Raw genomic sequence first — 25,674 nt, forward strand, 5'->3', positions numbered from 1 at the left:
TCACGATACTGGAGCCTTTCTGTTTGTTTGTTTGTTTGTTTGTCTTTTAAAAACAGCATATTTTTTGACAATATGCATTACGTTTATCTCTTTTCTTTTGTTGTAGTTGATTTGTTTTGCTACTGTATTTTTTTTAAACACGTGTTGAAGTCTTAAAATGCATTGATGTATGTAATCAGAATGATGATGGGCAGTGTGTCAGTGGAAGAGACTTCTGTCTCATTCATGCAGTAGCCACTGTCAGGAAAACACATCGGTTTGTCTCTTTTCACCTTTTATTTTTTCCTTTTGGTCAGGGTGTTTTTTTTTTCTTTCATATATTAAGTAATTTTATGATGCATACACTGTAATATGAGTATGTGAGATACTTTTATGGAAAAAAATCGTGATTACTTTTGCTCTAACAATCAAACTTAATTGTAGGCAGTTCCAGCGGAGAATATGGTTGAGTTACGGTTTTGTGTCAAAAGCCTAATCTATATATACACGCACACAAACACACACAAACAGATCCACACACACACATTCATCGTTAGAGGTTTGATATTGTAACGTGTCCAGCATGGACTATAGAGATGATGATGATGGTTTTGATGAGGTTTATGTCCTCCAGAGCGGGCGATGATCTCATTGTCTGGAGGTACAGTGGTCTTCCTGTCTGATCTCCTGTGTCATGGTGTTGGGGGGGGGGGGGGTTAAGATAAATTGCCCCCTCTTAAACTGGCTTTTCTGTTACATTCAAGGCCATTTTACATTTTGCCTATCTGAATCATTGTGAAATTATCACTTAGTTGTTGTTTTTTTTAATACAGAATTAAAATATATATATATATAATCATTTTGGCATCCTTGGGAGCTCTCAGTAAAGCCATTTCATTTCACTCTCTGAGCTACTCTGATCCACGATTAGAAGAATGAGGTATTGTCGTGCCAGCATTTCTGTGCAGTGTCTCCCAAACTGAGTTTTAGTGAAAGCAGAGCAATGTTGTCACGGTGCTAGCATTATGACATCACAGGAGGGCAGTGTCAGCCCCGGGATTTGATTGGATGTTTAAGGAACACTCCATTGGCAGCTTCACTACTATTCGTTGAACTATTGTAGTGGTCATTGAGTCCTTTATACTTGTCTACAGTACTGAAACCCAGCAATATGACTGCTTCACACAAAACGTTCAGTGCCATATTTGGGCAGTGATGTCTTTTTTCTATGAGAGACTGGCCTTACTGATAAACGCATGTGGACTTGTCCTGTTTGAACCACCAACAAGAACATATCCTGGTTTCCCTTTTGAAACAGTGCATTGCCCAGAGTGTGAGTGGGTGCAGTAATAGGTTTGATTTAATGGCTGAAATAGGGCCACGGGTGATTTGGATGGAGGTTGAGAAAAAGGAGGAAAACAGAGTAACTACTGAGTCATTGGCTGTAGTCCGTGGGAAAGGGATTTAACCCTTTCACGGCAGTGAGAACATGTGCACGAGGGTTACAGCGATCTCCTCTTAGGCCGTTTTGGTCAGCTGTTTACACCCCTGTACGTGACCATGGGGTTTTGTTGATTTTTTTGTTTGTTTGTTTGTTTGTTTGTTTTGTTTCCCTTCTCTTTTAAAATGAATTTCTATTGCAATCCTGTGCCTTGCTTCCATATTATAACTCTGCCAATCCCAGTGGGTGGGCAAACCCAAGCCCTTTTCTGATTGGTCAGCTATGAGCTCTCTGTAAAGACCTGTTCTCCTTATATTTAGCCAAAGGGAACCACACATTTCGCCTTCTCATGATCCCTGTTTTTCTTTTCAGTAAATCAGCTTGTTTCCCGTCTTTTATTTGTGAATTAATCTTGACTGTTTTTTTTCCCCAAGGGGTTTGTAACTCCTTTTTTCTTTTTTTTTTTTTGCTGATGCATTTTGATTTTCTTGTCATCAATGTTAATAAAGAACTGTTTTCTCTAACGACATGTGTTCGGTGTTTGTACTACACCAGTCTCTCTCCGGTTGGAAGAGGTGATTTATCTAACCTATTGGGAGCATTTCTATAGCTCAGATAACAGCTTCTTATTGAATAATTAAACTGTGCGCCACTTCGGGTAGTACATGAACTTACTTTTTCGTTTTATTTATAATCAAGCTGCCAAGTGAGTTATTTGTCATTTAGTACCATTTACCACGGCGTTTGCCTCCATCTTGTGGCCATTCTTTTCCTGCCCTGAAGTGGCCGAAGACATGAAGGTTTCCCTTCCTCCCCTAGTAAAGACATCCGTGTAATGGGATAAATGTAAAGAAAAAGAAAAAAAAAGAAAGAAACGGACCGTCTTACCAACATAAGTTTTTGAAGATAACCGGTCAGTGTTTTTTTCTTAAGTCTGTGTGTCCAGGCATGAGATATGGTCGAAATTAGGTTTGTATGATGTAGGGTGCAGTCAGTTTGTACACAGGAAATTGGGTTTTTAAATGTGCAAATTTAAGTTTTCGTTGCTGACAGTAAAGGCATGAAAAACAATGACGGTGAATTTGCTCATATCGAAAGATTTTAATATTAAAACTGCAGTTGTCAGTCTTCTTGAATGGTTATAAGAATATATGCAAAACCAATAAATTCCAAAGTAAATATTCCGAAGCGAATTTCAGCTTTAGAACAACAACTAAATGGTTTAAAAAATCGAGGAAGGAGGAATTTAATTAATAATCCATTTGTTAATAACATAATATTGTCTGTAATCTGTGAGTAAAACTGGTTTGACCCACAGAATTTGATTTATTTGAGGGAAAAATCTTTTTATTAGTGTCAAGATAATTCACTCACCAAATATTCAACCACCCTCCTAACTGGGGTTGAAGTATGATTGATGCTGACTCTGACCAATCGACTCTTGAAATCAACGCTCTGGAACACCCACGTGATTGGACCGCTGCACCGTATATCATCCGCTCGCTTCCTGTTACGTTCTCTTTCTTTCACGCGTCCCTACCGTGAGGTGAGGCCTAAGTCTGTGAGAGAACAGACTTTTAAATATTTTTGTTTTGATTTTCAAGTAGGTCTGTGAAACTCATCTGCAAAATGACACCAAGAGTGTTATTTCATTTTCTGAACAGTTTGTGTAGTTAAAGCCAAGATTATTATACGAATTTAATAACGTCTTATTTACGGCCTTCGTGGCGCCATATTGCCCATGAGGATTTTCCACGCCATGTGTGATTCGGCTAGATAGCGGTGTATCGAGGAGTTGTAATTCAGTTATTTAGCGTATTAACACATGTTTTATTATCTCATGTTGTCCACGTGTTCCTAACTGGCCTAGGTTGAGAACGCTTGGTACGCTGGCTGATTTAAATGCTTTTGAAACGTGTTCGCTAATGTTAGCAGTGTGCTTAAAGTTAGTTATTCAGCTAGCTAGCAGAATTTGACTGGCACCTTGTTATGTCCCTGAGAAACGTTGCGATTCTGTATTAAAGTATTGCTCGAACGTCTTCCAGGTGAAGTTTCTACCTTGTCTTTAAACCGGCTTCTAACCGATCCTTGGAAGCACTGCCAAGATGCCCAGGGAAGACAGGGCCACGTGGAAGTCCAACTATTTTATGAAAATCATCGTAAGTAATCGCTTACATCCTGAGAAAAGTTTATATAGTCCAGAACGCATAAAAATAATGTAACACCCCTAAGTCCCGTTGATTGGCATGTAGTTGTAAAGGGCAGGTTAAGTTACAGAACAGCTGATGCGGTGCTGTGTTGTCGTTCCCCCTGCCCAAAGAAACCTGTTTCCTACTATCCCTGTCTGTCTGCATCTCCCCAGCAGGCAGGGACGCTTGGTCTCAAACACTCCAAATAACACAGCACACACGTTTTAGACTACCGAATATTCAAAACAAGTCGCTTCAGTTCTTAATCAGTCGATTTACGTTTTCTACAGCAACTGCTGGATGACTATCCTAAGTGTTTCATCGTGGGCGCGGACAATGTCGGCTCTAAGCAGATGCAGACGATCCGTCTGTCCTTGCGTGGCAAGGCTGTTGTCCTGATGGGCAAAAACACCATGATGCGCAAAGCCATCCGTGGACACCTCGAGAACAACCCTGCTCTGGAGAAGTGAGTATTGATTGGCTATTTTTGCTTTGTTAAATAAAAACGATGGGTGATTTAGAGGAACTTGGTAAAGTGGCGCTAATGTAATGAGCTATGGTCAAGTTTGACACACACACATTAATAAGACTGTCGTCATATGTTCGTGTTTTGCGGTAAAAACCTATGGTTTAAGTAGCCCCCTCGGCAGTCTTTACATGGTGTTACTCCATTGGTTATTTCTTTGCATTGTGTTACAGGCATAGCAACAGTGCTAATTTATCCTCATTGCATTTCTCAATGTTCACTAATTAACGTATGGAAGTGGCTGGGTAAATAGAGCGTGCTGCCTTTCATGTTCATGTTGATTATATCAGGGTCAGCATTTTTGATTCATGTTGACTCTTGAGAGCAACCAGTGCAGGTTAAGTTACAGGGCAGCTGATGCGGTGCTGTTTTGTCGTTCCCCCTGCACAAAGAAACCTGTTTCCTACTATCCCTGTCTGTCTGCATCTCCCCAGCAGGCAGGGACGCTTGGTCTCAAACACTCTCACCACCCTTAGCCACTGGCTTTGTCTGGGTCATAATGCATTTCATAAATGAATGACCTTGAATCTTCTCCCTTACAGACTGCTTCCCCATATCCGTGGGAATGTCGGTTTCGTCTTCACGAAGGAGGATCTGACCGAGGTCAGGGACATGCTGTTGGCCAATAAGGTGAGTTCTGCTTCCCAGCCCCTGACTCCTCTCGCCCGCCTGTTTAATCAGACGCCTCCGCTGACGCGGTCGTGACGCTCTGAGTCTTCACGCTGATCTGGTCTCTCTCCCCGTTTAGGTGCCAGCTGCTGCCCGTGCCGGTGCCATCGCCCCCTGTGAGGTGACAGTGCCAGCCCAGAACACTGGTCTGGGACCTGAGAAGACCTCTTTCTTCCAGGCTTTGGGCATCACCACCAAGATCTCCAGAGGAACCATTGAAATCTTGGTACGTGTTCAGCCGTGGAAGATGCCCGGCGTCATCAGACGTCAGACTCATCCTTAGGTTTTAAGAGCAGCTTAGTCCCTGCAACACTGAGGGGCATATCATTGAACTGCTCCTCAGAATAACAGTTCCCCCTGGATATGCACAGAGTCAGGGTGAAGGGGGAAACCCAGTATTTATCTGGTTTTGTTTATTCCACGTTCACAGAGCGACGTGCAGTTGATCAAGCCTGGAGACAAGGTGGGTGCCAGCGAGGCCACGCTGCTGAACATGCTGAACATCTCGCCCTTCTCCTACGGGCTGATCATCCAGCAGGTCTACGACAACGGCAGCGTCTACAGCCCTGAGGTGCTGGACATCACCGAGGACACCCTGCATAAGAGGTTCCTGGAGGTGAGTGATGTTCAGTCCCCTGGGGTGGGGGGGAGGAGGGCCTGGTCTTTGAGTGGGTTTTGTGTTTTTATGGGTTCCAAGGTGAATTGTGGGATATGAGTGATTTGGAATGGCAGGTTAAGTTACAGAACAGCTGATGCGGTGCTGTTTTGTCGTTCCCCCTGCATAAAGAAACCTGTTTCCTACTATCCCTGTCTGTCTGCATCTCCCCAGCAGGCAGGGACGCTTGGTCTCAAACACTCCTCCAAATGTGAAGACACTGGTCTCAGTTCTGTTTGAATCTTTGAAATTGGTCTTTTTTTTTTTTTTCCCTCCTCCTTTTGAAAGTTTGGTACTTAATGGTTTGGGTGGTAAGAGGTCAGTGACATTCAGGATGTGGTTGTTCTGTTTTTCTTTCCGTCAGGGTGTGAGAAACATCGCCAGCGTGTGTCTGCAGATCGGCTACCCCACGCTCGCCTCCATCCCTCATTCCATCATCAATGGCTACAAGAGGGTATTGGCTGTCGCCGTAGAGACGGACTACACCTTCCCATTGGCCGAGAAGGCAAGCCGCTCTTTTTTTTTTTTCTTTTTTTCCCCCCCTTGTGTAAAATAGTTGTGACCACAAAGTCCTTATTTAAGTTCTCAAGAAATTTTGCTGCAGGATACAACTCAGGGTCAGTCTGTGCCTGCCAGCATTCCATCACTGATCGGTGGTTAATTTTCCACTTTCTTGGGAAGTACACCATAGTATTCACCAAGTTTCCTAGTTATTCAGCCACTTTCCCTGTAGGCTCTGTCTTTCAGGTCCCAGGTTTAGACATGCTATTTAATAGTCCACATTGATACCGTGGGACTATTAAACACCATAAGGGTTTTTCAGGAGACTATACGTCGCTGTCTAGCAGTGATGACTCTCCCTCATGTGATACTGGGTTAGAGTAAGGGTGAAACATTCAGTTTCACCGCTCAGAGGGTACCAAAGCCCTTAGTGGCATGATTGGCTGTTACACTGTCAACACTGAACTGGGCAGAGCCAAAACAGCTAAGCTTACCAGTATAAATGGTGTGCTACTGGCATTAAGTAACTGGTAACTGTAATGTTACTAGTCCCCAGGATCCCCAGGACCGGGGGGGAGCAGTTGGGCTGCGTGTGTGTGTGTGCTCATCTACTCGCTGCTCTTAAACGTGTGTGTGTGTGTGTGTGTGTGTGTGTGTGTGTGTGGTGTTCACTGCTCCCTGGGATGGTTTAAATTGCAGAGGTGAAATAACCCCATCGTGGGATTAATAAAGGGACTACATTTAAGTGGTATCCTGGTGTCTGACCTTTTTTTTTTTGTTTTTCCTCTCCTCCCTCAGGTGAAGGAATATCTGGCTGACCCCTCTGCCTTTGCTGCTGCAGCTCCTGTTGCAGCCGCAGCCGAGGACACGTCAGCTGCAGCTCCTGCAGCCGCCGAGCCGGCCAAGGAGGAGTCTGAGGAGTCGGATGAGGACATGGGTTTCGGCCTGTTCGACTAAACTGCAGAGAGATCACCACTTCCTGCTGATAAACAATAATAAAAACAACATCTTGAACCACATTTTCTGTTTTGTGTTTATTTAAAGACTTGGGTCGTGTGTTTTTTTGTTTTTGTTTTTTCACTTTGATTTCAACTCTTCTGGGCAGATCAGGAGTTACTGCAGCAGGTCAAAATCTGAGTCAGGCACAAGTCAAATGGCTAATGTTTCCTTATTTAATCTGGTTTCCTTTGTATAAAAAACATAAACCGAGTTAAAAAATAGAGTGAAGACATTTCAGTGTTCTAGACAGTAGTAATGAAGTTGGCTGTCTGGCAATTCAACCCTATAATTACCCTGAAATTTGGTGGCGTATTAGTGCGCTTTATGGGTTTGTCACTGGTTTGCTGGACCTCAGCCAGACGTATGAAATTTTGTATTCGTTACAGTTACCGCATTGTTGGACAGAGTCTAAAAACTGAACAAATTCAGAAAGACGTGTGGACACTTCAGACTTCAGCGTCTGGCGCTTCAGTACGGTGGTTATCATGCCTTGTGTGACTTGTGCTGTCTGCGGCTGCGCAGGAGTGAAGTCTATGGCTAAGAGGGTGGGAGGGATTTTCAGCAGTAGTTAGCACGTTAGCCGATCTGTGATCGGAATCACCGTGCGTTTTGGTCGATGGGTGTGATCATCTGACGACGAAGCCTTGTAAAACACCCGCCGGCTAAGGGGAGAAATTCCAGGAGAAAAATTTACCTCTCGGCCGGGGGAGGGTAAAATTAACCAGCCACATCCCTGGACATCGCTCTCTCCAGACATTGAGCGCTGGGAGCGGGAAACGACGAATAGGAGCGGAGTCGTCAACCACAGCGATGGCGCGAGACTACGATTACCTGTTTAAGCTGCTCATTATCGGGGACAGTGGTAAGGAAAGCCCGAGGATGCGTACGGGAAATAGGCCAATCGTTAGCTTGAAGCGACACGGAAATCTCATCGGGTTCTTCACTTGTCTATGTGTGATCTTCTGTGTTGTATGAATTATTTTACACTCACTTGCTAACCAGACCCGGGCCCTTCTGGACATTGATCGCCAGTTTATATCATGCACGTAACCAGTCTTGCCATGTTTCTATAGCTTGGTAAACAGAGAGGGGGTAATGCGAAGACTTAGCAAACTTGGCTACCAAATCAGGGCGGGGAGTAGATAGCTTATCTTGCTAACTGGATAGCAAGCAAGTTGTTGGGATTTGGCATGTCAACAGACCTATTCAGTATGATTATCTTCACAGCAGTGTAGTTACGTGATTGTCTGACTAGCCATCATATTAAACACAAACTAAGTTACTGATCAGTATCGCGGAATCATTAGTTAGCTATCCATCTGTGATACAAATCTGGTTAATGTGCGTTCAGCAGCTGCCATTGTGCGATTAGGTCCATGGTTCTGTAGAAAACTGTAAAATTTCTGATTTTACTGTTTACCGGAGGTTGAGTGTCTTAGCACTCGGAGAATTTAAGTCACTTTGTTTTTGGGTGTGGACTCGAAGTTATGATGTCCATACTGGTACCTGCATCGTATCAGCTCGTGCTCAGTTGGCGTGAATTATCTTTGTGTGAGATGAGCATTATAAGACATATGATTTTTCCTCTCACTCATCCCTGTCCTGTGGTTCGTGTGTGCAGGTGTGGGGAAAAGCAGTCTGTTACTGCGGTTTGCTGACAACACATTCTCAGGTAAGATTCCTCTTTCAATTGGTTTGAACACTAAAGTCGGTGAACAATACCGATAAGGGAACTCGTTCCTCAAAAAGCCCCATACGTCATATTCAGCAATACAATTCGAACCAGGACCACTAACACAGGCTGAATCAAAACCACACGTGAAGCCTTAAGTAAATAAAATCCAGACTATGTGCTTTGTCCCAACACAGAAAAAAAAAAAAAAAGTTCATCTAAGGATTTTCCTCTCCTTGTTGCTCAGTTGTGGGCTGTGAGGGGCTGGTTTCCATGGCAGCGTGCTTCCCTGGCGTTGACGACGGCTGCGCACAAACCGGTGCTGCCGTGCTAATGTTTGCGTTTCTGTTGCAGGCAGCTACATCACCACCATCGGGGTGGACTTTAAAATCCGAACAGTGGAGATCAACGGGGAGAAAGTGAAGCTACAGATTTGGGACACAGCAGGACAGGAGCGATTCCGTACCATCACCTCCACGTGAGTATTGGTTTCACCTCATCCACCGGACAGGGAGAGGGGATGGCCAGCTGTAGCCCTCGTCCTGTTTGGCCTTAGGCCCTGCAGCGTCTCCGTGTCCCCTGGGGTGAGCCCTGGGCTTGAATGCCTTTGAGTGCTGAGATGGTCGTGAACTCTTCTTTTCTCTCTGTGTCTCTCCCTTCTGCTCTTTCGCTCAGCCTCAACACTCTCTCTCTCTCTCTCTCTCTCTCTCTCTCTCTCTCTTTTTTTCCACCCTCATTCCTACTCAGACTGTGCAGTAGTCTGTTACTTCTCCTGTAATTTTCAAATCATGCTTACGTGTTTTAAGCACATACTGATGTTGTTATGTATCGATGACACACAGATGAGTTCACGAAATGTTGTGCTCTTTATATTTTAACTTAGATGTCATATGTGCGTGTGGGAGTGTATGCTGTGTGTGGTCATGAATTTCCTGTCATAGACACATCATAATTTTGCAGTCTCGGTGTGCTGCACATGTTGCATGTGTGAAAGTTTTTGGTGTCTTATTGTTGGTGACTTTTTTTGTCATCTTACTTTTGATACCTTTGATACATTTCATGCACCGACGTGTGTGTGTGCAGCGTTGATATCCAAAAACAGTTCGTGGAATTTGTCTTCTAATTAGGCTCTGGTGTATTGTGGGAAGTCGCAGCTTAATATTGGTGTACACTTTGCCACCAGACGTGCAAATGGAGTGAGATATGTTGTTCAAATCTTCTCACTTCCTTTTTTTCAGACAGTGCAAAACCGCAAGTCTGAGGCGTCTTCCTCCTAGCGTGTCCCTCTAGCGTGTGCTTCACTTTAAATACACTGAGAAGCGGTGGAGTCCGTTTTGTCTTCTCTGGAGTTTTCTGGTTACCTGAAGAGTCCCCCCCCCCCCCCTCCCCCAAGCTGAGGGAAGTTATTTTTACGGCCGATTGCAAACAGTGTTTTCCATCTGCTACTTTATTTTGGATTTATTTAGGTGTTGTGCTTGAAAAAAGGGCAATTCTACGATAGAAATAGTGCTCTGTTTTTAGTAAGGCTGCTTTATGCACTTTGTGCAACAGTGTCAGAGTTGTAATTTGATTACTGGATGTGCTTTCTGTTGGCTGTTGCTGATATGCAGATTGAACACACACACACACACACACACACACACAGACGTTCAGTGATCATGTGGAAGGTGTTGTAGTGGCTGTGAGTGCACCGCGCTGAGATTCTCGGCTGTTGCTCCTGCTGCTGCGGATGGCGGAGGAGGCGGAGGAGGTGCTGATGTTGTTGTGGTCTGCTGGTATGCAGGAGAGCAGTGGTATGGTCTCTCATTAGAGTAAGTGAATTTCTCTACAGCTATGGGAAAAACTCCATGCAGCTGACCGTGTGAACACAAGAAAATTGTGTGTGTGTGTGTGTTTGTGTGTTCAAACCTGCTGAGTGCATATCTCTGTCTGTTTATCAGTTCTCGTTCTCTCTCTCTCTCTCTCTCTCTCTCTCTCTCTCTCTCTCTCTCTCTCTCTCAGTCTGGAATAAGTAGTATGAATTGCTTGGCCAGTTTAAGGAGGTTCTCTGGTCTTTTTTACTTTGTAAATAAACAGCTGAATTGAAGAAGCAGAAGTTAGTCGATCTCCAGACCTGTGCTTGGCAGGTCAGTGCAGACCACTTCCTGTCAAGAGAGTTTGATTTTGTGATCAGCATAGGAAGTGATACCACTCGCAGGCCACCAATAACCCCCCCTCCCCGGAAGAGCGGCACGGCTGTGCAGTGTGTGTAGAAAGTGTCCTAACCGCTGTTGTTTGGACTTGTTCCACAGGTACTACAGGGGCACCCATGGGGTCATCGTGGTCTATGACGTCACCAGCGCTGAATCGTTCGTCAACGTTAAACGGTGGCTTCACGAAATCAATCAGAACTGTGATGACGTTTGTCGAATATTAGGTAGGACCTGTTTGGTTTTTGTGGTTCCATTTGAAGTAAGTTTCAGTTTGATTGATCGTTGACTTTTGAAATGTGTGATGTCTCAAATCTCCAGCGAAGGTTTCTTTATTTCTTTACTGTAAGCATTTTTATGTGTTACTGAAAGTGTGGCTGTGTCTGTGACACTGTTTCTTGCTTTAGTCACGTGGAGGGTGCAACCGTACGTGTGGTCGTGATAAACTGCTGTGAACAGTGCTTTATTACCACTACTCATATGCTTCTCATATTGTGAATGGTTTCCTCTTTTGTTTCATTGTGTTTGGAGTCATAAAAGAAAGTTTGACACACACACATCCTTGTTCTCCTTTCTCGTCCCGGCCCAGTGGGCAATAAGAACGACGACCCGAATTCTAAAGTGGTGGAGACCAGCGACGCACAGAAGTTTGCGGAACAGATGGGTATCAGCCTCTTCGAGACCAGCGCCAAGGAGAACATCAACGTGGAAGATGTGGGTGCCCGTTGGGTTTGGGTTTGGGTGGGATTGGCACAGACCCTTGGACAGGACTAGAATGGAACTGGACTAATGAAGGTTGGGGGGGGGGGGGGGGGGGTCATGTCTTTAGTCTCTTAGGAGGTCAGAGGTCATGCCCTCAGATTGATGTGTTCGGAGGTCAGAGGGGGTTAGATGCTTGTTTGAAAAGCATGGGTGAAATGTTGACCAGACAGAGGCTTTAGATGGAGAGGAAAAAGATCTGCCTTCAGCACTGCTCCAGTCGTCATGGTGACATCTTACACAGAGCCTCTTCTCGCTCAGTACTGATTGGCTGTTCTCCTTAGGCTGACAGATATTTTCCTGTGTTTATCACCGGTCATCTGTCTCACTCATCCTTTGCTTCTCTCTCTGTCTCTCTCAGATGTTTAACTGTATCACAGAGCTGGTCCTGAAGGCGCGGAAAGAGTCAATGGCCAAGCAGCAGCAACAGCAACAGAGTGAGGTGGTTAAACTCAGCAAAAACAGCAAACGCAAGAAAAAATGCTGCTAACAGACCGGACTGGATATCATACACACACACACACACACACACACACCAATCACATGCACATACACACGCAACAAAACACAGAGAATCACTGAACTGACAAAGCCAATACAGAAGGCTCGGAGAGGAACTTTGAAGCGACAGTTAAAGAGATATATCTATTTAGAGATTTACTAATGACATTACAACAGGAGCCCTTAATGGACATGGGAATCAAATGGGCGTGTACAAACTTTAAATGTACAGTTTTTAGCAGGATTCGATTAGCATCGCCATCCTCCATCTTTCTTTTCTAGAAGGTTCTCGGAAGAAAACTGCCACAGCAACACTCCATGTTTAATGGGGAATAACACTCACTTGTCAACATCAGGCTGGAACCTACAGAATGGGACTGAAACTCATTAACCTGCTCCTCCAATAGCTTTCGGATGCAATTTGAAGTCGCCTCTGACGCCAGTCACAAATTAACACGTTCTTGTGCCAACGGACAATGACGAAGAGGAGGAGGGGGATGAGGAAGAAATCTGAACACATATCACTGAATCAGACTCACGGAGCCAAGGGGAGATTTACTTTTTCCCTCTGGTTCTACATACCCCGCCCCTTTCTGTTCGACGGCCAATCACGCTGCAGTGCTCTTGTTTCGTGGCAGTTGAAATGCACCCCACGTTGACATCCATGGACCAAACACCCGCTCTGCTGCCAATCTCTCAGAGACTAATTTTTGCCTTTCGCTCTTTCTCTCACTCGTTCTTTTTATTTTCATTTTCTCCCTCTTTCCCCCTCTTCTTCTTCTTCTTCTTCTTCTTCCTTTTTTTTTTTTTTTTTTGTAAATTTGTATTTTTTTACTAACAAAACTATACCACTGTAAGCAATCGGACACACTGATTCGGACTGAAAGGAACTGTGTGCCATTGAGTGAAGGTTGGTGGGGATCTGCTGGGATCCTCAGGACACATGGAGTCTTAGCACGTACAAGCCTGTTTGGACACAGCTGTGCATCTGATGCTGGACCTGAGGGCTTTCACACACACACACACATGCGTCTCTCTCCAGCGGCGGGTTTGAGTGGAGAGTATTAAGGGTAGCGAGTGGCGTTGAGTTCTGAGTGGTTCTAGCGTAACTGGTAACGGAGACTGGGTTTGGACTCTCCGTGCTCTGGTCAGATCAATCCAGTTTGCTGTTTTAGATCGTGGGAGTCGGTGACCTCTGCCCTAGAATTTTCCAGCCAGCTTTCACAACATCATTTCATCATTATGGACATACAGGCACCTACTGAACCCAGTCATGAAATGAAACTGAGCTCACGAACAAACACACTCACAAACACACAAGAATGTGTGTGTTAAGATACACACTCCAGTTTGTGTTTCTGACACAAGCCAACAAGACTTTGTGAAAAGCAGGAGTGAGGGAGAGGAAAGCAGGAGTGAGACAGAGGGAAGCAGGAGTGAGACAGAGGGAAGCAGGAGTGAGACAGAGGGAAGCAGGAGTGAGGCAGAGGGAAGCAGGAGTGAGGCAGAGGGAAGCAGGAGTGAGACAGAGGGAAGCAGGAGTGAGGCAGAGGAAAGCAGGGGTGAGGCAGAGGGAAGCAGGAGAGAGACTGAGGAAAGCAGGAGTGAGACAGAGGAAAGTGAGAGGTTTAACGTAGGATGCACTGGAACTCTGGATTAGGCCCCTCTGATCCTGGAGGATTAAACGTCTTCCGGATTTTGACCCAGTCCTGTTCTTACACATCTGAAACAAATAATCCTAGGTGTGTGTGTGTGTGGACTGAGTTTGAGTAGACCAGACGTGTTTGTGTAGGATCAGGGCTGGAAGGGTGACCTGCTCCAGAGCTCGTCCACTCCAGGAGAGAACCAGGAGTCTCACAGCAGTGACTCCATTACAGATAAACACATGATCACACACACGCCCAATCAGCAGCCGCCTCGTAAGCCTTTCCTTACGGTGTGACAAACACTCCCATGTAACTCTTACTTAGGCCTGTCTGTCTGCTGGGCTGATACACAACAGATATACGGCACAGAGACAGTCCATCACAGGCAGTAACGGTTTCTGACTTACACAGTACATGCAAGGCTGGAGAAAGCCCAGGGGCAGGTCAAATGCATAGTGCTGCACCTTCCAAGGTTTAACACATGATTGCATCCAGAACTGAGAAGAGCATGGTGTTTAAAGTTTGTGTGTGTGTGTGCGTGTGCGTGTGCGTGTGCATAAACGTGTTCAAATATACCCAACACACATGCATACAGAATGACACATATAGAAACACGCATGTGTGTATATAGACCCTGATCTATGCGTAATTGTGTGTGTTTTTATATGTGTAAATGTATTTGATCTGGTGTACACTGGAAAAAAAACCCCTGAAATATATTGCCACTCATTCATTGTTTTGCCCCACCATGAATCTAACAAATAATAAACATTTTAAGAGAACTGATTTTTTTTTAAGGAAAGCCTGTGTTTTATTTTTATTTGTTTAGTCGTTGCTTTTACATTTCTACAAGAATTTAAGAAACGCGGTATGGGCTTTTTTTTCAGCCACCAGAAGGTGGCGCCAAATCAAGCCTTCACACAATGCTGGATCACAAACATTTGATAGGCAGTTTTGTGTTTCACTTTACGAAACCGTTTGATTGATCTGCGTTAAGATATTTTAAGTAACTGAATTACTAGTTCTGTGCTGACCCTCTCGGGCAGCTAATCTCCCTCGCCTCTTCGCCACGGGTATAACGGACGCTGGAGGACCACATGAATCAAAGCAATTCAGAGGAAACCACGCTTACTGTAAAAAAACAAAACAAAAAGCACTCCGTCATAAATCAAATTTACGCCAAGATGGACGGGGAGATTCGGGAAATTGCTCGTTTAAGATTACTGTAGGGGCAGATATTTATCTGACGGAGTTCGAATATAAATGGATGCGAGTATGCAGACTGATCTACGGAAGATGAACAGTGTAGCCGAAGCCGTTTAGAGTTTTTCAGAATGCATCTGAGAGTACATTTCACCGCAGCATCCCTCGGGGTTTTTTTGTCAGTTGGTTAGTTTTAGCTAAAATTGAAATTATGCCACAGAGACATTTTCTCTTCCCAGTGGGTGCAGTGTCTTTTGGCTGCTGTGTTTCTGTTCCTTGCAGCAATTGTCACCAAGTTTCATAACGTGAATATTGAAACACTTCAAACGTTTCAGTTCTCGAGAACTTAACCTTTTCTCTGATATTGCCAGCTTTTTCTCGAAACGAGTGATGTAAGGACGTGACGTATTTCTTCATGAAATTTCGTAAACATTCATGTAGAGGAAAATAGACGATGTCACCCCCCCCCCCCCCCTTAAAAATCACCTGGGGGGTATTCCAGAAAGCGGGTTTAGTGAAAACTCAGTTAGTTAACTCAGAGTGAAGTAGTAAACCTCCTAACGGAGGAGCCCTATGGCTTCATTCTCCTGGCAAAAGAAAGCCATAGGGCTCTTCTATTAGGAGGCTTACTACTTGATCTGAGCTAACTAACTCTGAGTTTTCACTAAACCCGCTATCTGGAATACACCCCTGTACTTCAACAGTGTGTTACGTAGACTGAAAAAAATGTTGCTCTAGATGAACTTGGATAATATTTTAAATTACAATATTCAAGTAGTGTGGCTTTTTAATGTCATCACAAAATAGAGACAAATTTTAATCTCTGAAATGCAGTGTCTTAAATAGCACAATTTATGAAATAATTGTGTGCATAGAGGAACACTCAAATATTTGGTTGATTTGAATAAGCACCTAACTTTCCATACCTTTTTACACGGATGATACATTAGCAGAATCACAGTTGATTTTTAAATGTTACAAAAATTACAATTCCTCCAAAAGGCAGAGTAATTCTTACAGTCCTCCTAAAATGGCCTTCTCTTGTTTGCGTTTTCTGTCCATGTTTGTGCAGAGAGGTTTACTGTGTGTCTCCATAAGACAAGTAACTCTTCACACAGAACAGAGAGAGAACCCTCAACCAAACACAGTTCAGATTCAGGTTGACCAGAATGAAGCCCAGTCTGACACTTCTGCATCCACACAGTCACAGAGTTGTCATGTAAATTTGAATCATCGGATCAGAACCAACGGTACACAGATGTTCTGTGAATGTTCATAGGTCTGATGGATTTTTACCCTCCTTCTCATGATCTCTCGTCAACCACAGGTCTGAGGATCTCTCAGAGCTCACCTGCTCTTTCCTGTAGTCTTTCCTATAAGTCCGTTTAGTCTCTGTTTCATCTTTTGAGCGATCCCATCAACTACACGACCAAACGGGGTTGTTGCCATGGCTTTCACTGTGGAGTCACCATGGAGACCAGTTCCCCACAGACGCCATGTCACGGAGAAACGGCCCCAGAGCTTCGCGTCTGCACCTGCGGTAGAAAGAACGATTCTGCAGAGACATGCCAATCAGCAGCCAGATCTTGACCCAGGGCTGCAGGGGGCGCTGCCTATTTCTGACAGGTCAGCAACACCTGGAACGGCACACGCGTTCTCGTTTAAAGACGGTTTACACAAGCACTGCTCCTCTTATTCACTGGGCTCAGAACAGAAAGAGAAGAAAAGAAAAACCCAGTCCATGGAAATAATTTATTGTTAGGTCTGGTTTTGAGGTTGCGTCTCGGCTCCAGTGTCACTTACTGACTCAGCTTTCCCTGTTCCTGCCCCAATCATAGCCACACAGAACCAGGGAAACAAAACAAAACAAAATAAAACAAACAAACAAACCAAAAAACAGCCCGAGACCTGCGTGTAGGAAACACTGTTTGTGCCTGTAATACTCAGTCATCTGACTCGGTCAGGCGACTCTTCACACCTGTGCGTACAAGATCAGGTGCAATATGGCTGTTCTGTTTCCATAGAGCAGAACATTAGAAGTACACAACAGTTGTGGTAATGTCTAAAGGAATGGGGTTATGCCTCATATTGACCAATGTGCTTTGCATACATTTTTGCAGATATGGGGTCTGAAATAAACTCATTGGACTTTCTCGTATTCCCAAGCATAACTTCTCGTTTCCTTATGTGGCTAAACGGGTCAAAGAAAGCCAGAGCAGACCTGCCTGCAAATGTATGACTGCAGAGTGTCTATGCATCACTGTCCAAGTCCCAAACAAACATTTCCGTAACACTTTTAACCGCAGTCTTGGTGTACTCAGTAAACTGAAAGGGTTCTTTTCACTTGTTACCACAAGGGAAGAAAACGGTTCACGTGCCACACAGACTGACATCATACAGTATATGGGTATTTGAAGTGTTTCTTAATAGAATGAAATAATGGTGATATGACCATAAACACTGGATGCTTAAGTGACGAGGTAATGCAGCGCCTTGGGTTGCATGCTCCGTTAAAGGCAAGACATGTCTAATGTCAAGAGCTGGCCGCGTTGCTTAGTGATATCCATTTATGAAAAGGCAAAACTTCAGACGTTTTTTTTTTTTAAAGTTATTTCTGTGCTCATGTAGTATTAGGTTTCTGTTTCATACCCTATCAAGCTTTCGGAGAGTAAAGTAGTTCTGTCCAGGTGGGCGGTACTAAGATATCCTTTACATACGTCAACGAGCCAATGAACTGTCAGACAGAACGCGCAAAATTTGAAAGTTATCCGGAAGTAGTGCAACGATTTCATTGACAGCAATGTTTTGTTTGCAAGCTGGAAGTAGCGTTTAATGTTTATCGTAGGTTTAATTCGTCGAATCGGTCTGATATATGGTGAGTATTTTCAAAACTTTGGCACGACCACAAATAATCCACTTATAAACGTAGTTAGCTCGTTTTTTGCGTTATACATCTGATAGCAACTCATGCTAGCAGAGACTTTTTCTCGACTTGTTAGTGCCCTCTACTTAAGGCTGAACATGAGTTGAGGTTAGGTCATCACATACCAGTCAATTTATGTGATGTGGTGCGTTCTGTTTTGCAATAGAGTTGTTTCTTTTAGACAGCTCTTTTTAAACGTTGTGTCGAGAGCTTTGCTTGTTGTGGGATGTTGCATGCTGACCGTTAACTGACTGACCATGTATGGATGCAATCCCTGCGGTTAACCAGCCATACAATTTTCCTCACAAATCAGTTTAACTACAGCGACGGTATACAATAATGTAGCGCATTATAACCTATATCAAAGATACTGTTTTTTTTTACTTCATACATGACAACGGATCTTAACGTTTTGCTCAAGCAGGTTTTTAAGCAATGTTGAAGTTTAAATACGGCGGACATGGTAGCGTTAAAGATTTGGGCGCAGTGGATCCAATCACGAGCCGCTGCTCACGACTCAATCATCTGTTACAGGTAAATGACAACCTGTGTGTTGTGTTTCAGTGTCGCTTTCTAGCTAGTGACACATTACTGTGCTTTGAACAATGTCAGTATGTTTTTTTTAACTTTGTAGCACAGTTTATGGGAGACAGATACTGTAATTTCCAGTGGCGAACACAAGAGAAATCCGTTACGTTTCAGCCTTTATTTGGTTCTGGCTTTGTTTCTCTCTTGGGAATAAATAGGAAAAAAAAAACATATTTTAGTAATGTTTGACCGATGGTCAGTCCCTAAAGTCTGCTGTCGCGTGTAGGGGAGGAGCGGTGTGCACGGGCAGTTGGGAGCGGGGAGCGTGACACGGGAGTGCCTCCTCGATGCTCTCCTCCTCCTCTATCAGGAGTGCTCCTCGCCAGAGCTCATGAAGATCAAACATGTCGCCAACTTCGTTAATAAATGTGAGTCCGCCCTATCACTGTTTCACACTATGGCTGAAGTGCATGAAAAAAGTCACAGTCAATTTTGGTGCAGTGAATTGTGTGGCCACACGTTAACACATTTAAATGTTTAAGAAAGACAGTGGTCGATTTATCAGTCTGCTCTCTCACACTGTGATGTTTTTGCTTGTGTAAGTCTGTCTTAGGTTAAAGTACATGTGGTGTATTGGTTAGGTTTGCAGTGCTCTCTGTGTTTGGGTCTGTCTGTGAGTTTGGATTTGTGTGCTGCGCTGACTGGGTTGACTGGTGGTTTGTATGTGCGTTTCCTCCCCAGTCTCTGATGTGGTGGCGGAGCTGCGTGAGCTGCAGCCGGGCCCGCAGGATTTCGAGGTGAGAGGTGTGGTTGGTCGAGGACACTTTGCGGACGTGCGGGTGGTGAAAGAGAAAGCCACTGGAGACATCTACGCCATGAAAGTCATGAACAAGAACTGCTTACGCTCTCAGGACAGGGTGAGTTAAATTCTCTCCCTCTCTCTCATACACGCTCTCTCTCTCTCTCTCACTCTCTCTCTCACACACTCACACACACACACAAACACACACACACACAAATAACACCCTCCCAGACCACTGAGTCTGTTTGAACATGCAGGCAGGGGCTGGGCAGCAGAGCCAAAAATGTGTATCACAGTGTACTTTGAATTGTGGACTGTAATGGGGTCCATTTATTTTGTGAATTTATTTTAAGAAATCCTTTTTTTTCCCAACCTCACTCTTACTGCCCTCAGTTTCTCCACAGTATAAAAAGCCTGTGCATATTTTACATAAAGACTAATGCTATCGCAGTTTTTTTTTTTCTCTGGTATTAATCTCTATACCAACCATACTGCTCACTGACCAATGTCCTTGTGTTTTTAAATGGCTGCACATGTTGTTTGAATTTTAACATAGGAAATCATTTTCTTGCCATGTAAATGAATGCACTGTCATCTTAAGTGAATGAACGGTTGAGTGAAATGCCTGGTGTAGTATGACTCTCTCCAGGATTAATGGGTGAGTCATTCTAATGCCCAACCCTAGCGTGTAGTGACACTCATCCCACTGGGTGTCAGCCAGTACAGGTCATATTTCCATAATCACTCCAGCCTTTGCTTTCTGCCCTAAAACCCTCAAATCAAACGTGTTCCCACCCCTGTTTTTCACCTGTCTCCACATTTCACTCCTGCCCGGAGATCTAACTCAGGGGTGGGCAAATCCGGTCCTGGAGGGCCAGTGTCCTGCCGGTTTTTGTTTTCAGCTCTTGGTTACCTGTTGATTTTCACCTTGAAAACAGGTGTCACACTCTTCAGCCAATCACATGCAGTGTATTTAGTTAGTTGACAAGAAAAACAGCAGGACCATGGCCCTCCAGGACCGGATTTGCCCACCCCTAATCTAACTCCTTGTTTTCTGGGCCCCTTTATCTGTGTGTTCCTGTCTCTCCTTCCTCTAGGTGGCGTTTTTTGAGGAGGAGAGGGCGATCTTGGCGCTGAGTTCCAGCCCCTGGACTCCTCAGTTGCAGCATGCCTTTCAGGACAGAGACAACGTCTACCTGGTGAGCTCCTCTCACCTGTCCGTCACTCAGCCCTTCTCTGACACACTGACACTTATTGTGGACCAGCAGTGCTCTGAACTCCCAGTGCCTGGAGTGGCTGTGCTTTCAGTAATCAGTGACATGCATTTGGAGAGTTTGGGTTTGAGGGGTTTTTTTGGGGGTTTTTTTTGGTCAGAGTGTTCTCTTGCTTTGTCTGAGCTCCTCTGGACACAGTTGCAGATGTAAGACGTTTTTAAAAGCCCTGTTTGCTGGTTCTCTTCCTGGTGGTACATCACTCCACAGTAGCCTGACTGAGTCTCGCTACCCACATCTTTCTCTTCAGGGAGAGGTTACTCTGACCCAGGAACACACAGGCAAAAAGCTCCACACACACAGAGGGAGATAAGAGACCCAGAGAGACGGTAGTTCTGTAGTCTGTAGTTCTATACCAGGCATGCTTTTGTGTTATCTTTGGGTCTGTATTAGGATAAGAAGCAGGGTTTGGTTGTTTTTTTTGGGTTTTTTTGGGACTGACAGTTGAAGCCTTTGACAAGTTGAATCAGTGTGCGGTCTTTTTTGGATCCTCACGAGCTGAACAGGAAGACGCTGCGCTGAAAAGGACAGTGTGTTCTGCCTTTGTGTTTCTAGGAACTGCTGGATCTTGTCTTGTTATACCGCTCATGTCCAGCAGAGGGCACCCTGCTGATCCTCTTCACACTGTGCGGGAAAACCCTCTTCCCGCTCAGCGCTGATCCCTTGATCTCTCACACAATACGGTCACGTACGGAGCTCGTGACCAGAGTGTACAGGCGTGTGTTTGTGTGAGGCGGAAATGCCCGTCACCGCTGCACGTCCATTTGAAGGGTTTTGCTCCGCTGAGCGATCGGCAACAAAGCTGCCAGCTGCTATTCTCCAGGGACATAGATAGATTTCCCAGGAAGACCCCCACCACTGAAGGAATATCGCCTTGGTTATGTAATTACTGTGCTGAGGGTTTGCCGGGAGCTTTGAGCATGCGGTGTTTTTACTGCCAGTTTTTAAATTATTTATGAGTCATTTATTTGTCTTCACTGGCCCCTGATTTAAATAAATAAATAAGTAAATAAAAACCCAAACCCAAACTTAATGCATGTACACTGTTTGGACACAGCAGTGTGAGAGAATAATTGGCCAGCCAGTGTGTGTGTGTGTGTGTGTGTGTGTGTGTGTGTCTAACCCCACCCACTGTGGACAGTTTGTTGCTGGGGAGTCCCCTGATCTGGAGCGTAAGGGACTGGAGAAGACTCCTGCGTGCAGGAGACAGAAGATACTTTCTCGACGAAAGGCATACGGCACAAAAAAAAAAGTGAAACTAAATTATTTTTCTGTGTGAGCCCCCACCGCCCACACCCACCTCATCACCACATCTTTACACCCCCACCCAAAGATGAGAAAATGTGTGTGTGTGTGTGTGTGTGTGTGTATGTGTGTGTGTGTGTGTTTGTGTGCAAAAAAAAAAAAAGGGGGCTCAAAAGACTCTTGGTACCTTGTTGCTAGGTAACGTGGTAAGAGTGCTGCGGTTGGCGTTTATGCTTTGGCGGTTTTGCCTCCCATTCATGTTCTGTGTGTGTGTGTGTGTGCGTGTCTGTGTGTGTGTGCGTGTCTGTGTGTGTGTGCGTGTCTGTGTGTGAGTGTGTGCGCGGGTGTATGTATGCACATTGCTGCTCAGAGCTCCTGCAAAGCATCGTGACATATGAATTGTGTGTGTGTGTGTGTGTGTGCTGAATTGTGTTTGAATGATACACCCTTGAGGCATGTGCACTGTGTCATGGCTGTGTCGGCACTCTGTAGACACACACATGCAGGTTAAATGACTGGTGACAGTTATGATGGTGTTGTTATAAATGGATCAGCAGAAGAGAGAGACCCTCAGTGTGTTTGGGAGTCTGTGTCTGTGGTGTCCATAGGTGTGTCTGCAGTGGCACTGTGGATGGTATGTAAGGCGCACTGTTGGCTGTGTGGAAGGCGGGGCATTGGCTGTGTGGAAGGCGGGGCATTGGCTGTGTGAAAGGCGGGGCATTGGCTGTGTGATTGTTAGACAATAGAGATTAGAATAAGACGTAGACAGAAGTAAATGATGTTTGTACGTTTGTGTGTTTTTATGTCTGTGTGTGTTTGTGTAGTAAACATGGAGAAGATGAAGATATGCTGACAGAGATTACTGCTCTGTGTGTGTGTGTGTGTGTGTGTGTGTGTGTGTGTGTGTGTGTGAGAGAGAGAGTGTATGTGTGTGTGTTCCTCTTCATCACGCTCCTCACGTGGCTGTAGGGGGTAATAAATAATTCATGGGGAGGTTTTGATATTCTCTAAATGATTATGAAAATCAAAGCGTTTGCTCATGTGGTGTTTCTCTTGTGATGCTCTCAAACACAGACCTAAGAGTTTAAAGCTTATTCAAATGTTCCCATTAAAACCATTTACCAGTGTGTATTCACACAGACACAATGCAATCAATGCCCTCTTTTCCCACTCACAGAATTATTCATCAACACTAAGTCTTTTCACTGCATGGATGAATGAGTCGAATATGTCGTTCTCTTGGCATGTTAATGTAAATTCTGCCTTTTTGTTGTTTTTTGTTTGTTTTTTTTGCTTTTTTTTATGTCAGTTATGAGCAGTGATAATTAATGTGCCTGTTAATCTGAGTTCAGATGTGGAAAGATGAGGGTTGTGTTTACTGTGCTGTGCAGCGCGGAGAAGCAGTTGGGTTAAGTCTGTCCATGGCATTGTTACCACTCAGCACCCCTGATTACTGTTCAAGAGGAAATGGAATTGAGTCCCAGTTATTATTAGCTTATTGGGTGCATGCTTTCATTTTCTCTCTCTCTCCCTCTCTCTCTCTCTCGCTCTCTCCCTCTCTCCATTCATTCTTTTGGAACTGTTCAGCTGCTTATATAACCTGTTCCATTCAAGAATAGCATTTGTTTTTCTCCTGTGTTCCGCCTTTCTTTGCTCACCCTCTCTCTCTCTCTCTCTCTCTGTCTCGCTCTCTCTCTCTCTCTCTGTCTCGCTCTCTCTCTCTCTCTCTGTCTCTCTCTCTCTCTCTCTCTCTCTGTCTCGCTCTCTGTCTCTCTCTCTCTCTCTCTCCGTCTCTCTCTCTCTGTCTCGCTCTCTCTCTCTCTCTCTCTCTCCGTCTCTCTCTCTCTCTCTCTCTGTCTCGCTCTCTCTCTCTCTCTCTCCGCCCCTCTCTCTCTCTGTCTCAACCCCACTTCCCCCCCCCCGTTCTCTTTGACCTCGTTCACCTGTCTCAGGATGCAATTTAAGCCAGTTTGTTAATGGGCCAATTAGCGTCTGACAGGGTCATCATTAGTAGTCATTTGATTGCATTTCCATTCAGTGGCTCAGATTATGACTAATTAAATGTGCGCAATAAAATTGGGAACAATTGTAGCGGTAGGGCTACTTTGTGAAAGAAACCCCTGTGATATACTTCACTGAATTAGTCAGTAGACTGCATCCTCATCCCTCTGGGAGCAGAAGCACCCAACATATGTTTTTTTTTTTTTATAAATCATATATTGTAGGAAGAGCACATTAGATTCAAAGGTACAATCAATATGCTTAGTTTCTAAACAGTTTGTCATGTAAGCTCTGTGAACCCACTAACAGTCAGTGTGATGCTTTGTTGCTGTGGTTACGATGAGGCATATAGGTGACTGTGATATATTGGACTCTCACATAACTGTAATGTGTGTGTGTGTGTGTGTGCGCGCGCATGTGTGTAGGTGATGGAATACCTGCCAGGTGGAGACCTCATGGCCCTGATGAACAGGTATGAGGAGCAGTTTGACGAGTCCATGGCTCAGTTTTACCTGGCGGAGCTTTGCCAGGCCATTCACGCTGTCCATCAGATGGGCTATGTGCACAGGTGAGCTCTCACAGACACGTCACACTCAGCTGTCACAGAGACCTCTCTCACAGACTCGTCACACACTATCACAGGTCACATTCACGCTCTGGGCCTGACATACGACCCCTGCTCGGTGTAAGTTCCATATAAACACACAGGTGCCAAACTGAAGAGAACACTTATGTTTTCGGTCTCAGTGACGGGCTGATAGATGGAGCAGGTTTGGCTGGAGCGACGGTGAGGAAGACAAACTGAACTGACTGATGTTTCATAAGGACAGTGAGGAAGAGAAGCTAACCAAAGCTGGACCTAATTTATTTATTTATGGTCAACTGGGTGTAGTCCACAGCTCTGATGGCAGTGCACTGGTTCACGATGCAAAAAAAAGCAAACAACAACAACAACAACAACAAAAAAACCATACAAACCACTCTGATTCAGCCGACTGCAGCGAGCCGCCCAGGGCAGGAGCAGGCAGTGTCACCAGGAACAGTCCATGTCAGGGTGAGATTTTTCAGAGAGAGGGTGTGGTTTCCTGGAACAGTTTAGGTCCCTTCAGTCTCCTGGATGACAATGTCAGAACAGACAAAGCTATTCTCAGTGATCCTCTTCCTCTCATGGTGAGGCATATTGACCAAGAGTGGGTCTCTTCCAGAATGACAAAGCCCGCATTCACAGAGCGGTCCTGATCACTTAACGGTTTAATAAGCATGAAAACAGATGCCATGGATGTCTGACCTACTAGATCTCAATTACAGTTCTACACTTTTGAATAAAGTAATAGTGTAAAGGTTCACAGTTTGGTTTGGCCGTGATTTTTGGTGCAAGGTTTGGTTTGTATCATGGTTTGGCCTCAAAGAAACCTGAACCAACTCCAAACTGAAGTTATTCTTTCTTTTTAATGTAAAGATAGAAATTTAACACAAAACAACAAATTTAATACAAATAGCAACAAGGCCCTGTAGCACCATGTATTTCAAGATTCCTTTGTTAGAAAATCGGTATAAGAAACCTAAACATGTCAGCGGTGCTGTTGCCTGCTCATGCCGTTTCAGCAGGAAAGGAAACGCACGACCGAAAAATGATGACTTACAACCCTGACCTTTTCCAGACTAATGTGTGCTTACTCTGATATAAGAAAAACATGTTTCCACTCAGAGAAGCTTAGAGATTAGGTCTGATTTATTCATTGGATCTGGATTTTATATATTCCAAAATAACATATTATCTATGGTCTGAGTAATGGAGCCATGTGTTGTGGGGTATTATTTAAAATGGTCAGCAATTGTCATTAAAGCTGCCATGATCATCTGCTCAGTTAAAGCGTACACCGACTTCATCATAAGCACACTGCATATATTTTCTACAAGTGAGAAATGAAAAGAAATGCATGTATGGAAACGGATATGTGTTTATATTCATAAA

At 44.5% G+C, this 25,674-nt stretch overlaps 3 protein-coding genes and 3 non-coding genes across 6 annotated transcripts in view; all 6 read left to right on the forward strand.

Annotated features, from left to right (window-relative positions):
* Window positions 1–2,923: 2,923 nt before the first annotated feature.
* Window positions 2,924–6,979, forward strand: rplp0 (ribosomal protein, large, P0). Its single transcript, XM_030775645.1, has 8 exons — window positions 2,924–2,966; window positions 3,466–3,579; window positions 3,900–4,075; window positions 4,678–4,765; window positions 4,884–5,030; window positions 5,235–5,420; window positions 5,824–5,964; window positions 6,759–6,979. Exons 2-8 carry the CDS (start codon window positions 3,526–3,528, stop codon window positions 6,915–6,917), a joined length of 951 nt encoding a protein of 316 aa, XP_030631505.1. The 5' UTR covers window positions 2,924–2,966; window positions 3,466–3,525; the 3' UTR covers window positions 6,918–6,979.
* On the forward strand, window positions 3,680–3,809 carry LOC115827182 (small nucleolar RNA SNORA63). Its single transcript, XR_004025919.1, has one exon. It is a non-coding gene; the product is annotated as a small nucleolar RNA SNORA63 (small nucleolar RNA).
* Window positions 4,467–4,596, forward strand: LOC115827193 (small nucleolar RNA SNORA63). Its single transcript, XR_004025920.1, has one exon. It is a non-coding gene; the product is annotated as a small nucleolar RNA SNORA63 (small nucleolar RNA).
* LOC115827171 (small nucleolar RNA SNORA63) lies at window positions 5,531–5,660 on the forward strand. Its single transcript, XR_004025918.1, has one exon. It is a non-coding gene; the product is annotated as a small nucleolar RNA SNORA63 (small nucleolar RNA).
* A 573-nt stretch (window positions 6,980–7,552) lies between the features above and the next one.
* LOC115813145 (ras-related protein Rab-35-like) lies at window positions 7,553–12,094 on the forward strand. Its single transcript, XM_030775756.1, has 6 exons — window positions 7,553–7,821; window positions 8,581–8,631; window positions 8,986–9,109; window positions 10,923–11,047; window positions 11,410–11,534; window positions 11,941–12,094. Exons 1-6 carry the CDS (start codon window positions 7,770–7,772, stop codon window positions 12,067–12,069), a joined length of 606 nt encoding a protein of 201 aa, XP_030631616.1. The 5' UTR covers window positions 7,553–7,769; the 3' UTR covers window positions 12,070–12,094.
* A 6,193-nt stretch (window positions 12,095–18,287) lies between these two features.
* cita (citron rho-interacting serine/threonine kinase a) overlaps window positions 18,288–25,674 on the forward strand; it is an 81,817-nt gene continuing 74,430 nt past the window's right edge. Inside the window, exons 1-5 of the mRNA XM_030775270.1 lie at window positions 18,288–18,386; window positions 18,667–18,808; window positions 19,122–19,297; window positions 20,280–20,381; window positions 24,125–24,267. Coding sequence (XP_030631130.1) covers window positions 18,288–18,386; window positions 18,667–18,808; window positions 19,122–19,297; window positions 20,280–20,381; window positions 24,125–24,267 — 662 coding nt within the window. The remainder of the gene's footprint in view (window positions 18,387–18,666; window positions 18,809–19,121; window positions 19,298–20,279; window positions 20,382–24,124; window positions 24,268–25,674) is intronic.

The sequence above is a fragment of the Chanos chanos genome, chromosome 1 (genome assembly GCF_902362185.1).
Source record: "Chanos chanos chromosome 1, fChaCha1.1, whole genome shotgun sequence".
Classification (NCBI taxonomy): Eukaryota; Metazoa; Chordata; class Actinopteri; order Gonorynchiformes; family Chanidae; genus Chanos; species Chanos chanos.

Bases quoted from the DNA above. Each gene is read 5' to 3' on its own strand.
- rplp0 (XM_030775645.1), top strand. From the start codon at position 3,526: ATGCCCAGGGAAGACAGGGCCACGTGGAAGTCCAACTATTTTATGAAA. The intron at 5,031-5,234 runs GTACGTGTTCAG...CCACGTTCACAG, and splicing joins GAGGAACCATTGAAATCTTG to AGCGACGTGCAGTTGATCAA. The intron at 5,421-5,823 runs GTGAGTGATGTT...TCTTTCCGTCAG, and splicing joins TGCATAAGAGGTTCCTGGAG to GGTGTGAGAAACATCGCCAG.
- LOC115813145 (XM_030775756.1), top strand. From the start codon at position 7,770: ATGGCGCGAGACTACGATTACCTGTTTAAGCTGCTCATTATCGGGGAC. The intron at 8,632-8,985 runs GTAAGATTCCTC...TTTCTGTTGCAG, and splicing joins TGCTGACAACACATTCTCAG to GCAGCTACATCACCACCATC. The intron at 11,535-11,940 runs GTGGGTGCCCGT...TGTCTCTCTCAG, and splicing joins AGAACATCAACGTGGAAGAT to ATGTTTAACTGTATCACAGA.